Raw genomic sequence first — 15580 nt, forward strand, 5'->3', positions numbered from 1 at the left:
ATAAGCACTTTAACCAAATATATATACTACGACGCTTACGTTTAAATTTAGGCTTTTGCAAAGTTTGATGCTATAAAAACCAAACCCATCTCTTGTAGGAAAATATTTTCACTAAGATAGCTTTAACAACAAATCGTAAATTTCATGCGTTTATCTGAGGTCTCCAAATTGAGCTATTTAGAAAAGCTTACAAAGACAACACCACAAGAATAAATGTACTATTTCCCAAAGAGGTTACTCTGAAGGCCTTCATTTCAATGTGAAATGTGTGTGTGGGGGTGAGGGTCGGGGGGTGGGGATGAGGGGATGGCTATGGCCAGAAGGGAGTTGGTAGGAGTGGATCACCTGCCTGGGGCACATGCTGGTTATTTGTGACTTTGTAGGACTATTCAGTGGGACCGACTGTTCTGTGAGGTATGGCAGGCACAGTATGTGTCTGCCCACCATACTTTTTGGGGTACATGAAATGTCTTAATTTTATTTATTATTTTAAATATATTTTTATTGATTTCAGAGAGAAAGGGAGAGGGAGAGAGAGATAGGAATATCAATGAGGAGAGAGAATCCTTGATTGGCACACCCCACACTGGGGATGGAGCCCACAACCTCGGCATGTGCCCTGACTGGGAATCAAACCGTGATCTCCTGGTTCATAGGTCATCGACGTTAGACTCAGCTATAATCAACAAGTATCTCTAGCGTCAACCTACCTGTGACTTTGTCCCATAGGGAATTGCAGACTTTTTTCCTGAAAAAGAGTGAATCATTCTTGCTCTCATGGGAATTCCTTGAGATACAATCTGAAATAAAACCAGAAATACCCCTCTCAATTTCTGTAACATGGCATTATGCAAGTAAGATCGATATCAGTTTTAAAGTGTGATTTGTAAGTATTTTCAAAAACATTTAAAAAATAATGTCAAGGACCATGGAAGCACAGTATGGGGGAAACAATGAAAACGGTGTTCCTGCAAATTTCAGTTTTTGCTTTTTTTTTTTTGAACCGTTAGATTTTGGAATTAAAGTGCATTGGGTCCAAATCAAATATCACACTCGAGGGGAGTGTTTTATTGTCAGAGAGGGGAAATGATTTTTCTCACGGTCTCAAAAGAGAGCCATCCCTGGGGCCTCAAAAACCCAGGACTCCTGAAACGCAGTGTTTTCTACACTCAGACCTCAGAAAAGGGTAGAAATGGAGCTGGAATTTATATTGACTCATGTTATCATTTTGAAACCCATTGTCAACAGAAGCCCTATCAAGAAAAATGTATCATTTCTTTCCACATTTTCAAGCTGCACGGCAGACAGGGAGAAGTTGAGAGACACTGAGGCCATGGAAAGAGAATCTACTACAGGCCCTTATCCAAAACCACAAGGCCCATTGGTTTCAGAATTCAGAAACGTTCGAATTTTTGAGAATAGTTGAGTGCCTATGTGGCTATCCCATAGCTCCCAGCAGCATCTGGGGCACCACCTATAATCAAACAAAATATCTCTGTAGTAAAAGAGTCACATTAAGCGAGAGAAAAATCAGGCCATAAAAAGCCTCCCATCAGGTCACATTTTCTGCTGAGTGGGTGATGAAAAGCTTTCTATTTTCAGAGTTTTCTGGAGTAGAGAATTGTGGGTAAGAGATCATGGACCTGTATAGTCAAAAGAATGGGCCCGGCTGGCGTGGCTCAGTGGTTGAGCGTTGACTTATGAACCAGGAGCTCACGGTTCCATTCCCGGTCAGGGCCCATGCCCGGGTTGTGGTCTCCATCCCCAGTAGGGGGCGTGCAGGAGGCAGGCAATCCATGGTTCTCTCTCATCATTGATGTTTCTATTTCTCTCTCCCTCTCCCTTCCTCTCTGAAATCAATAAAAATATATCTTTAAAAAAACCAAATATATTTTTAAAGAAAAGAATGGAGTTGGCCTGCTTCTCTCATCCTAATGCCACATCAGATCCCACTTTCTGGGGGCAAAACTCTCCCATCCTATTGAGAGCCCAGATGGGGTTGCACCCCTGCCCCAGGTCGTGGGTCCTGCCCTGGATCCCAGGTGCCTCAAGCATCACATGTTCACCCTCTTGCCAAACTCAGAAGCTTGAAAGCCTTTGTAGATTGAGTCTGCGCGCAGAGGTCCTTGGCATTCCATAGCGCCCTGGACCAGGATGAACGAAAGCCATGCAATTGCTGCAAAAGAGCAGGTGTTATCGTCTCTAAGGGAAATGCGGGAACGAGGTACCTGGTCTTCTAGGCCAATGGCTTTCAAGGCTTGTCGTCCTCGGTGAGAAAGGGCCAAGTTAATGCTTCTTCCACGTGCCAGTTGAGCCACTCGGATATCTAAGAATCGCAAGGAGAGTCCACGTTACACATGTCTCCTTTTTTATTTTTTTAAATACTTATTTATTTTTATTGGTAATATAAACAAACGCTCTATCCACTGAACCACACTGGCTAGGGCACACACTACTCCTTATATCCTCGGACAAGATGGCCATGTAACACCTGTGCGACTGGTAATGACCAGTACCATCTTAAAAGACCTTGTTAACTCTTATAGAGAAAATGCTAATAATAGTAAATTTGTATGAATTGAATTTAGATAGTTGACATTTAAAAAATTCTAACAGTTCCCCTTTAAAAAAAAAATCTTTTAAAATCTGCCCAGCTTGCGTGGCTCAGTGGTTGAGCATCGACCCACGAATCTGGAGGACACAGTTCGATTCCCAGTCAGGGCACAGGCCTGGGTTGTGGGCTCGATCCCCAGTGGGGGGCGTGCAGGAGGCAGCCGATCAGTGATTCTCTCTCATCATGGATGTTTCCTTCTCCCTCTCCCTTCCTCTCTAAAAATCAATAAAAATATATTTAAAATAGGTATATATATATCTTTTAAAATTGAAAGAGATCACAGAATGAGAACCACATCTCATTTTTCGGAATTGTCTTACCTTCCCTAGCTTCATACACATCAACTTGGAAATTCCTCTTTGCAAGGAAGCATGCGTTTAACGATCCAACCTAGGAATCAAAGCAAGTTTCTTTTCACATTTTTATCTGATTCCACCAGTATAAAGAATTTTTACTGTCGTGCGTGGCTTGGTTATCACACCAGTTTACTTAGTCACTTCTAGAACGCACCATTTGCAACAATAATGGCATAATTCAAGATTAAATGTTATAATTTTAGAGCTAGGTTTCTTTTTTCTTTTTAGAGTGAGGTATAACTTTTATACAAAGATCATGTATACAGTTTACAGAATAATTCAAAAGCAAACACACACATAACCATCATTCTGGTTAAAAAAAAAAAAAAAGTAGAACATTGCCCCCTGGCTGGCGTGGCTCAGTGGTTGAGTGTTGACCTTTCACTCCTGCTCAGGGCGCAGGCCCGGGTGGCGGGCTCGATCCCCAGTGTGGGGCGTGCAGGAGGCAGCCGCTCCATGATTCTCTCTCATCAGTGATGTATCTCTCTCTCCTTCCCCCTTCCTCTCTGAAATAAAAATATATATATATTTTTAAAAGCAGAACGTTGCTGCTCTCCTAAAGCTGCCCCCACCTCCCCTTCAGTTTTGATCCCCAGCCTTTCACCAACAGGTAAACATCATGCTGAATTTTGTGATAACCCGTCCTTGCTTCTTTAGAGTTTTACCACTCAGGGTATGTATCTCTAGGCCAGTGGTCGGCAAACTGCGGCTCGCGAGCCACATGCGGCTCTTTGGCCCCTTGAGTGTGGCTCTTCCACAAAATACCACGTGCGGGCGCGCACGTACAGTGCGATTGAAACTTCATGGCCCGTGCGCAGAAGTCGGTATTTTGAGAAAGAGCCACACTCAAGGGCCCAAAGAGCTACATATGGCTCTCGAGCCGCAGTTTGCCGACCACGGCTCTAGGCAATTTGGGTTGATTTTGCTTGCTTTCAAATCACATAATTAGAATCACATGTGTATTTTTTTTTTTGCGTCTTGCTTCTACACAACAATATGCTTATGAGATTCATCCATTGCACGGGCATCTTTTTTTTGTTATTACTGTGTGAGTCATCATTGCATGACATCTCACAGATGACTTAGCTGTTCTACTGTGAAAGGGCATTCGAGCGTTTCCTGGTTGGGGACTATTATTAACAACTAGAGGCCCGATGCATAAAGATTCGTGCAAGAGTAGGTCTTCCTTCCCCTGGCTGCCGGCACCAGCTTCCCTCCGGCACCCAGGACCCGGGCTGCTGCGCTCTGGCCCCCACCACCACCCACTGGGGGCGTGCTCCAACCCGCGCTGCGGCTGCTGGGAGCAGGTTCCCACCCCTGTGTGTGTCCACTGGGGTGGGGGCGCGCTCTGAGCTGCGCCGGTCATGACTATTAAGGCTTGGAGCCGGTCGTGACTGTAAAGGTGTCCCAGACAAATTTGCATATTACCTCTTTATATATATAGATGCTACGAAGAATATTCTCCTAGTCTGTATGTGCATTCTTTTCCTCTACAGTTTTATACTCAGAAGTGCAATCTCTGTCCAAAGGTTTATTCATCTTCACCTTTATTAGGCCACGTGGTTTCCCATTTTGTACTAATCTGTTTTCCAACCAGCAGCTTCTGAGAGTTCGTTTTTGCTGGCGCTTGATGTTCTCAAACTTTCAAACATTCCCATTGGAGGGTCAGAGGGGAGGAGGGTGTTTCAGTCTGTGCATAACTGATTAACTAGAGGGGGAACGCTTTCTCCCACATTGATTGACTACTTGCAGCTCCTCGTTCATCAAGCACCTGCAAAGTCTCTTGCCTATTTTCTATTGGGTTGTAGGTCTTTTTATTTTCCTTCTATTGACCCTTTGAGTTGTTTGTAGATTTGAGTACAGAGTCTTTGTCATTTTTATTATTTATTTTTAAAATATATTTTTATTGATTTCAGAGGGAAAGGGAGAGGGAGAGAGAAAGGTCAATGATGAGAGAGAATCATGGATCGGCTGCCTCCTGCACGCCCCACACTGGGGACCGAGCCTGCAACCCAGGCCTGTGCCCTTCACCGGAATCGAACCTGGGACCCTTCAGTCCGAAGGCTGATGCTCTATCCACTGAGTCAAACCAGCTAGGGCTCTTTGTCATTTTTAAATGCTGCCAATATCTTCTTCTGTGGCTTGCTTTTGATTTATTTATTTTTAATATATTTTTATTGATTTCAGAGAGAGGAAGGGAGGGGGAGAGACAGATAGAAACATCAGTGATGAGAGGGAATCATTGATCAGTTACCTCCTGCATGTCCTCCACTGGAGATCGAGCCCAGAACCTGGGCATGTGCCCTTGACTTGAAACAAACCTGGGACCCTCCAGTCTGCAGGCTGATGCTCTATCCACTGAGCCAGACCATCTGGGCTGTGGCTTTCTCTCTTTCTTTCTTTTTTTCTTTTTTAACATATTTTATTGATTTTTTACAGAGAGGAAGGGAGAGAGATAGAGAGTTAGAAATATTGATGAGAAAGAACCATCGATCAGCTGCCCCCTGCACACCTCCCATTGGGGATGTGCCCGCAACCAAGGTACATGCCCTTGACCGGAATCGAACCTGGGACCTTTCAGTCCACAGGCCGACGCTCTATCCACTGAGCTACACCGGTCAGGCTGGCTTTCTTTTTAAACTCTAGAGTAACTTATAAGGATGGCAGTTCTTTAGTTCAGTGTAATCAGATTTATCAATATCTTACATTATTGTTAATGCATTTGGTATCTTTCAAAGAAGTCTTTCCCTACTCTGAGATTATGAAGAGTTTTTTGCCTATTGCCTTCACCAACCCTTATAGTATGGCCCTCCTACTAGCTTTGTGTAGGTTGCAGGGATTTACCTACTGCCGCATCACTAGCAACTGAAGTTTGGCAAGATCATCCATAGTCGCCGAAACCGGTTTGGCTCAGTGGATAGAGCGTCGGCCTGCGGACTGAGAGGTGCCAGGTTCGATTCCGGTCAAGGGCATGTACCTGGGTTGCGGGCACATCCCCAGTAGGAGATGTGCAGGAGGCAGCTGATCGATGATTCTCTCTCATCGATGTTTCTAACTCTCTATCTCTCTCCCTTCCTCTCTGTAAAAAATCAATAAAATATATAAAAAAATAAAATAAAGCCAACATTTAAAAAAAAAAAAAAAAGATCATCCATAGTCAATGATCTCACCTGCATTTTCAGCAGCATTCCATCCTGCTGCTCACCAGCCTCTCTTCTTAATCTCTCTTTTTTTTTTTTTTGAGCTCACACATACAGATGTCTAATTAACGTAGCTTCCTGCATGTCTCAACGCACCTCAGAAATCAACAGATTCAAACCAAAACATGTGATCCTTGGTCCCATCTTGTCAGTTCTCTGCGATATTCCTTATGTCAGTGAGTGGTATCCCGTCCATCTCGTTGCTCAAGCCCGAAACTTAAGAGGCATCCCTGGCACCTCTCTCCCCCTCATTCTCCATGTTGAATCCATCCCAAGTTCTGCCAATCCTGCCCCGTAATGTTTCTCCATCCACCCATCTCTTTCCACGTTCACCATTCCACTTCTATTAACACAACCATTACGCTTGACTGATGCCAAGTTTTCTGTCTATTCTATCAGCATTCACCTGGCCCTTTGCCAATTGGTTCTCCGCAAACAGCCATTTGGAGCAGTGGTGAAATCGATCATTTGAACTAACTCTTCTGCCAACAGGAAAAGAAAACACAGAGAGATGAACCTGGCATTGGGAGCCATGCCTAGGGGTGTCTACTGTTTGCAGAGCAGCCTGAGAATTTCAGCAGAATTTTATTGGACTCATGAAGCTATAGGGACAACATGTGGGCTTCAGAACACCCACCTGACTTCCTGATTAGGAGGATTTACTAAACCTCCAGGCTTTGGGTCAGGAACTCTAAATAGATACATCCCAGGAGAAGGGTAAACTGGAAAGAAATCAATGATCAAAGGGACTAAAGCCTATCTAGGAAAGTCCTCTCTAGTCCTGACTTGAGTACATTCATCTGGGCTTGCTGGTAAACAGCCATCTCCTAGGCAAACTGTGTCCTGAAATACTCCCTTCTACAGACAAATGGCATCACCATAAGCCTCGCATTTCCTTAATAATTTTCATATGTATTGTTCCTACCCAAGGATATGTTTGTTTTTTATTGACTTTTAGAGAGAGAGGAAGAGAGAAAGAGAAACATCAATGTGAGAGAGAAATATTGATCATTTGACTCCCTTATGTATCCTCATTGGGGATTGAACTCGAAACCGAGGTATGTACCCTGACCAGGAATCGAACCCGCAGCCCTCTGGGGTACATACAGGACAATACTCCAACCAACTGAGCTACCAGGGCCAGGGCTTTCATATATGTTTAAAAGTATATTCTTAATAATTTCATACTGCATGATTCTCTTGTAAAGACAACTAAAACTAATCCACAATATATGCATTTACATAATTTTAAAAGTATATATAAATAACCTGTGTATATATGCTACACATAAAACTTTTAAATACTTATATATTCAAGGGAATGATAAACACAGGATTCGGGGCAATGCTTATAACAGGTGAGAGAGGAGCACAGAGGTGGATATAAGTCTGTCAATGTTGTAATTCTCATGTTGAGTTCAAAGGTTACAGCTTCTGTTTATTGTTAATCAACAAACAAGCAAAAAAGTAAATAAAAATGTCTTCTCCAAGATGAGTCATAATAATGTGTCCTGAAATAAAGATTAGGATAACTCCGGTTTTGTGTAACTGAGGTTCAAATAAAACTAAAAGGAAAAAAAAAATTGGTAGATGTTACTGACATTCGACTAGAATGATTGGTAACAGGGCTGATAAAGAGCATTTTACTCTAACTTCATTTCCTCTGCTCACTTTCTGTAAAATGTGCTTAATCGGGAACAACTGTCTACATTTTCAGTTGTTACACTAGCAACAAAAAACCCCCCAAAAACATGACTGAAACTACTAAGATGTGAAGATATAAATGGAGAGGGAAATGTGTGTACACCACTCTGAACCCACCACAAGCTCTGGTTGAAAGCACAGCTGGTTCCTGAGAATGAAGAGGGAAGAAGGTGTAGAGAGAAGTGAAGACTTTGGGGGGAGGGGTTAAACTCCTGGGAGCAGTAAAAGCTTTCAGGAAGTCCTTGGGGTTAAGCCTTGATAGAGAGAGGACAGTTCTACGAAGGACATGGGCAACGCTGAAAAGTCTCTATATTTGTTTTGAAGCACCAAAAGTCCAGAGCACTCAACTGTTTTGATCATAAAATAATTTGTAAACATCAGAGTCTTATTGACCATTGCCTGTTGGTGCGTATGCGGAGCTCTAAGGAGATTCCTTGGTGACTTAATTCTGGATTTACCCAGTTTTCTGTTAGTCCATTTCTCCCACTTTCTTTTTCTGTCTCCCCCTACTGCCTTCTTTACAGGTCACGTGCTTTTCCCCCCGCCCCCCCCCCCCCCCGCCCATGCATGATATTGAGGCCTAAGTTACCAATGAAAACCACTTGAGACCCAACTGGTTTGGCTCAGTGGGTAGAGCGTCCGCCTATGGACTGAAGGGTCCCAGGTTTGATTCCGGTCAGGGGCATGTACCTTGGTTGTGGGCACATCCCCCGTAGGGAGTGTCCAGGAGGCAGCTCATTGATGCTTCTAACTCTCTATTCCTCTCCCTTCCTCTCTGTAAAAAAATCAATAACATCATATATTTTAAAAAAAAAAGTTTGAAAACTTTTTTTTTTTTTTTTATGAAATGATGAGGTATGTTCTCAAGGTGCTCAGCTGGTGTGGTTTGATATAAGAGGATTTGCTAAATTTCTGCCTATTCCCACGGGACCTCTCCGGCCAGGTGGGCAATGATCATGAGGAAACCGTAACTTTAAGTTTATAAATGCTGACCCTAAAGGGAAGGGGGACCAAGGTCATTACAGTTTTATGCACTTCATACCTCTTGATTGTAATGTGTTTGAAATCAACCTGATAATGTCATGTCAAACAGGTGTCAAAACTAAAATAAAGGAAAAAAAATAAAGGAAAAAAACAGGTGTCAACTTGTCAACTCCTCTTGACTTAAGGAAGCATATAAAACTCTTCCTTAGAATCCGTCTGAGCTGGTCACCACATGGCTTTTGAAAAGCCTGCTTCTACCTCCTACTCATAGAATTACAGCTTGGTCTCAAGAATGGGATCTTTGGACATATCCGTGGAGTGAGGGCGCAAGTAGAGGCTGAGGCTGACGTGCCAGAACCGGAAAGCTACCCCGACTCCTCGCAGCCGGAAAAGTAGAGATGGTTTTTCAAATCCCTTTTTCAAGTTGGTCCTTCCAAGGACTACATCCCACGTGACACATTCTGATGAGAAACATGTCTTGCTTCTGATCCACATAACTTCTCAGGAGAGGATTGCCGACCTGGTTCTGAAAGCAAACTCATGCAAGCAGAATATGTTGGTGTGTTTGGTTGGATAAGGGCACTGGGGTAACCTTTTTCTTTTTCTTTTTTAATTTAAATTCTTTATTGTTTAATGTATTACATAAGTCTCCTTTTCCCCCCATTGACCTCTCCCCAACTGCCCCCAACCACCCCCACCCCCGTGTCCATTGGGGATGCTCATATGCATGCATACAAGTCCTTTGGTTGATCTCTTACCCCCTCACCTCATAAGTTGGACAGTGGAGTAACCTTTATAAAAGAGAAGTGAGCAGGTCCCCAAGATAAGACAGTCATGAGCCCCATGAAGTTAAAAACCTTCTATGGGGAATGAACTATGCCAGTGGTCGGCAAACCGCGGCTCGCGAGCCACATGCGGCTCTTTGGCCCCTTGAGTGTGGCTCTTCCACAAAATACCACATGCGGGCGCGCACGTACAGTGCGATTGAAACTTCGTGGCCCTTCGTGGCCCATGCGCAGAAGTCGGTATTTTGTGGAAGAGCCACACTCAAGATGCCAAAGAGCCGCATGTGGCTCGCAAGCCGCAGTTTGCCAAGCTGCAGTTTGCCGACCACTGTTTGCATATTATGCAAATCAGTAATTTTCATAGAAGGCACCTCTGATAGAGGCAAGCACAGCCCTCGGGCATTTACAGAAGGGAAGAGAGCTTTCAGGGCGATCGCCCTGCTTCCCAGAGGTAATACCATTGCAGGGGAAGGGGTCGGGGAGCTGCATTTCACACAAGGAGGAAAAATCAATACAGTGAATTTACCAAATGTTCAGATTAACATTCTTGAAGTATTGTTTTAGCATCTTTTTAAACAAATATTGTTGTTGATTTCAGAGAGGAAGCGAGAGGGAGAGATAGAAACATCCATCATGAGAGAATCATGGATCAGCTGCCTCCTGCACGCCCCCCACTAGGGATGGAGCCCCCAACCCAGGCACGTGCCCTGGCCAAGAATCGAACCGTGACCTCTTGGTTCCTGGGTCGATGCTCAACCACTGAGCCACACTGGCCAGACTGTTTCCATGTCTTTTGTAGTGCTCACACTGAAATTATTTATTGCACTACTGAATCCCCAGCTTCTAAAACAATGCTGGCACACAGCAGGCACTCAGTAAGATTTTGTTTAACACATGCATTCTCATTTTATATGCAAAACTTTGATAGGAAAGAATTGAACCAAAGCCCAGCAGGAAGAAATGACAACATCCGTCACATGCATTGACCCACACGGCATGTCATGGTGTTTCCTTAGCATTTAGAAATGTAGAGCCAGCCATGTTAGAGGAACTGTCAGAGTATTTGGGGGAAAGACAATAAGGGGAGCAGAACTAGAAACTAAAATTAGCATATACTGTAGAAACACACGTATAGTATGACATACACTGCCTCACACAGTGTCTGGGACAGACTGGGCCCTCGACAGATTTTTCACTGAGCAAATAGATAAATGAATGAATATCTGTGAGCTGACTGCCTACAAATGGTTAACCCAAAGGTGAAAAGAAAATCGTTAAATTTTAACTAATGGGGATATTCTGTTGCATGGGGGGGGCGGGGGGATAGAGTTTGCTTGAAGCAATCCCATGTTAAACAGAACTGACTCCAGAGACCCCCTCCTATATCTGGCTACATGTGTGCATGTCCCCTCCAGGCCATCCCACCTGCTCAGCGAGGGGGTGAGCGCTCCAGTGCCGAGGTGCTCCATTAGATCAGCCGGGTAAGTCAGGGAACCAAGTAGGTATCATTCCCAATGGCTCAACTAACTAGCGGACGCCCAAAGTGATCATTTTTCACTAGCTCCATATTTCTTGACACTTGTTCTTCTTCGACAGTATATTAACCAAAGTGAGGCAAATGTTTTCATTAAAATATATTTACACAACTGAAGGACTTATATGCATGCATATAAGCATAACCAATGGACATAAGACACTGGGGGGTAGGGGAGGCCAGGGGATTGTCAAGGGCGGGGGGAAAAAGGAGACATGTGTAATACCCTTTGTAATACTTTAAAATATATATATAAATATTACCTTTCTATATATATATATTTACAAAGAGAAAAAATATATATTTACAGTAATATATATATATATATATATATATATATATATATATATATATATAATTTTTTTAAATGAGTGAACCTGGGCATAATTCAATTATCTATTTTATGTGTGTGTGTGTGTGTGTGTGTGTGTGTGTGTGTGTTTAGCGCTAAATCAAAATGACAAGGAAAAACAGACATTTGCATTTAATGGAAATAAAATACCTCCCCCTAGAAGAAAGCAAATTCACACTAACACCACCTTCAAGATACACGTATGTAGACATCGGAAAAGTCTCCAGGAGAAAACGAACCATTCGTACAAGTGAGTAAGAGTCATTGCGAATCATGATCGTTCGTGTAACACCACCACCAGGAATAACAGAGAAATCGATGCTTACCAGACCACCCCCAATGACAGCTACTTTTTTCCTTTGAGCGTCTGAGGAATCCATGGCTGCTGAAGTGCTCTCCACGATCACCGTGGCTCCTGTGCCAGAGGACACCAGATTCCTCCCGTCCTTATATACTGCCCCAGCCAGCCACAGTGTTTGAGCAGGCCTGGGAGGTAGCATTTAACCCCTTCGTAGCCCAAAGCACAGTCAACTCTGCTTCAAGGGGAAAAAAAAAAAAAGAAACCTCATGACTGTGAACCAAGACTGAAAATCCAGCCAAGCGGAGACACGCCCTGTCTGAAGGGCGGACACAGGCAAGTTTGAACCACAGACTCAGGGCTTCTCTTCTCTTTCTACCACATGCATTTCCTTACTTTCTTACTTCCGTTTTCCATTCACCGTTAACCAGGAATGAAACGCCCCTCGTCTGAAGTCCCCAAGCATCTTAAGCTTCTCTTAGAGAGTGAGATGGTATGACTCCATCACCCAATCATGAATTATTTTTGCCTTGAAGAGCCACATTTCAGGAATTTCACCTGAAGGCGCCTCGCCGACTGTCTTTAACAGACTCTTCTACCTGGGCACATGTTTTGCCTACTCTTAATATTCTCCCAGCAAGATTTCAAACTGCGTACGTGACCATACTTCCTTTTATTTTTATTTTTTGCATCAGACGCTAGAAACTTTAGGATCTAATGTGTGCATCATCGCTAGGGGCGATGATTAATAATATGCTCCTTGTAAACGCATTCCTGGCTTTACGTCATATCACTCGCCACTTCTTTGCCTTCTCTCATCTTATTTTAAATATATATTTAACATGAGGTGGTGTTAAATTAAGAACATAAAAGATGACGCTTCTTCACTTCCCAGGAAGAGCAGGGAGAATCCAGAATGGCTTTCCCCCTGGTTAAGAGCTAGAGTTGAGTATCATTCAATACTGGCCCCTTGTGGATGAGTATAGAGTTGTTAGAAGATTTGATGTTGGGTATTTCTTTAATTCATTCACAAGGTATAAAATTCAAAAGAAACAAAAGGGCGCACAGTGAAGAGTCATTTTTATAACCCTGTTCTTGGGCCACCTGTCTTTCCTGCCCATAGCAAACCACTGGTTTGGGGTTGGTTACCCTAGTCTTCTACAAGCATCTCTCTCTCCCTCGACACAGGGAATTTCTGGTTTTTGCAGGTTTGTCCTATATCTCATTGTCATTTTAATTTGCATTCTTTGTTAACAAAGTTGAGCACCTTTCACCTGTTTATTCGCAACTTGCTTTTCTTCTTTTGTATACGAGTGCTTATATTTCTTTGAATAGACTCACTTTTTAAAAATGCCATTGAATGTGAGTTTTATTCTTTATATGTGTTGCAAATATATTACATTCTTATAAGGATAGAGTTTTATTCATATATGTGTTGCCTTTTTGCTTTCTTAGTGGTGCCTTTACATGAAAAGATATTCTTAATTTTAACATATTTGAATTACCCAGTTTTTCCTTTGTGACTAGTGTTTTGTTTTTTTTTAATTTTTTTTAAAAAATCCTTCATATATATATATATATATATATTTGATTTTTTACAGAGAGGAAGGGAGAGAGATAGAGAGTCAGAAACATCGATGAGAGAGAAACATCGATCAGCTGCCTCCTGCACATCCCCCACTGGAGATGCGCCCGCAACCCAGGCACGTGCCCCCGACCGGAATCGAACCCGGGACCCCTCAGTCCGCAGGCCGACGCTCTATCCACTGAGCCAAACCGGTTTTGGCGTGACTAGTGTTTTTTAATCATTTTATCAGTTTTTATAATCATGAGATCATAAAGATGTTCTTCTATGTTGTCTTCTAAAACATTTTTATTTTTAGGTCTATCATCAACATGGAGTTAATGTTTATGCATGCTGTGACATAGCCCACATTTATTTTATTTTCCAAATGAATACCCAATTCCCCCCAAACTTCTGAATAAAAAGAATTTCCTTTTCCCATGACTGCCTTTGTCATAGGTCCAGTGTTTATATATTTATGGGTCTGATTCTAGGTTTCTGTTTTATTTCGTCTATTCTACACTTGCCTCTACCAGTGCCAATTCCACGGCCAAATTACTTTGGCTATACAATGACCCTTGATTGTGGGAGCAATTCTGCCTGCCAAAATATATTTTTATTGATTTCAGAGAGGAAGGGAGAGGGAGATACAGAGAGAGAAACATCAATGATGAGAGAGAATCATGGATCGACTGCCTCCTGCACGCCCCCTACTGGGGATCGAACACACACCCCACGTGAGTGCCCTGATGGGGAATTAAACTGTGACCTCCTGGTTCATGGGTCAATGCTCAACCACTGAACCACACCGGCGAGGCCTCCAGGAATGACTTTTGCCTTGAAGTTTAATTGTCTGATATCAATATTACCTTTCTATATTAAGCTAGCATTTAGATATTATATCATTTTCAACCATTTGATGTCAGCTGTTTTAAAAGTGGCCTTTTAAACAGCGTTCAGGTGAGTATTTTAAAAATCCAACCGGCGCATACTTCACAGCACGCTTTGCTTTCCAGGAGACACTGTGTACTTCCACTTCTCTCCGCCTGTATTTATAAATTTAACAAGCCAGCGTTAGTGGCGGAGGTTAATGAGTACCCAGGTTAATGAGTACCGTATTTGCTCGGTAGTTTTCGTCATTCTCCTCCTGCTGACATTGACAGAATATGGCCTCACTGCGCTCGATGAACTCACTTGCTCAATCCATGTTTGTTCATTTCATCAGGCCCTTCCCGCTGGCAGCTCTCTGCCTGGAGAGCCTCCTCTGTCTGCTCTCAGTGTTTAGGTCTCAGTCAAATACAACATCCTTAGTCTCATCACTCTACCAAAAAAACGCTATCTGCCCAGCTGGCATGGCTCAGTGGTTGAGAGTCAACCTATGAACCAGGAGGTCATGGTTCGATTCCCGGTCAGGGCACATGCTGGGGTTGCGGGCTCCATCCTCAGTAGGGGGCGTGCAGGAGGCAGCCAATCAGTGCTTTTCTTTCATCATCCTTTCCTCTCTGAAATCAATAAAAAAAATATTTAAAAAAAACACTCTGATAAAAGTCTATAAAAAAGAAGATGCTATCCCCTCATTCTCTAAATAGGTTCCTGTTTATTTCTTTTTATTGCGTTCACCATTATATGAAATTTACTGTTGTTATGAAACCTGACTTACTTATTTGAAGAACAAATAAATATTAGTGGACGTGAAGGGGAAAAAAGTAGATGGACTCCAGAAGTAGAGTAGCGAGGCTTTGTTGGAGAATTGGGCATAGTGTATGCAGGTGTTGGGGAATGGGGGGAGAATTCAGGAATCAAAGACACCCTCCCCCTGGCCCGGGTTTCTAGCTTAAGTAACTGGTGGTACCACATACTGCATGTGAAATAATGGTATGGAGGTGGTAATTGAGATTTATCCTCTGGGATATATTAAGTTTGAGATACGAATATTGAGTTAGGTAATTAAAATATATATACTCAACATACAGTTGGATATATGAATTTGGAACATAGAGGAGAAGTCAGGGCTGGAAAAATAAGTTTGAAGTCATCAGCACATCAACATAGAAATGGTATTGAAAACTATGAATGGCCCTGGCTGGTTTGGCTCAGTGGATAGAGCATCGGCCTGTGGACGGAAACGTCCCAGGTTTGATTCCAGTCAAAGACACATGCCCAAGTTGTGGGCTCGATCCCCAGTAAGG

At 42.9% G+C, this 15580-nt stretch overlaps 1 protein-coding gene across 1 annotated transcript in view; it reads right to left on the reverse strand.

Annotated features, from left to right (window-relative positions):
• Nucleotides 1–11948, reverse strand: part of KMO (kynurenine 3-monooxygenase) — a 31530-nt gene extending 19582 nt beyond the window's left edge. The window contains exons 1-4 of the mRNA XM_081114625.1: nucleotides 11856–11948; nucleotides 2935–3004; nucleotides 2229–2326; nucleotides 711–800 (exon numbers count right to left, since the gene is read on the reverse strand). Coding sequence (XP_080970751.1) covers nucleotides 711–800; nucleotides 2229–2326; nucleotides 2935–3004; nucleotides 11856–11909 — 312 coding nt within the window. The 5' untranslated portion in view covers nucleotides 11910–11948. The remainder of the gene's footprint in view (nucleotides 1–710; nucleotides 801–2228; nucleotides 2327–2934; nucleotides 3005–11855) is intronic.
• Nucleotides 11949–15580: the final 3632 nt, after the last annotated feature.

This window comes from Myotis nattereri (genome assembly GCF_964212035.1).
Source record: "Myotis nattereri genome assembly, chromosome: 20".
NCBI lineage: Eukaryota > Metazoa > Chordata > Mammalia > Chiroptera > Vespertilionidae > Myotis > Myotis nattereri.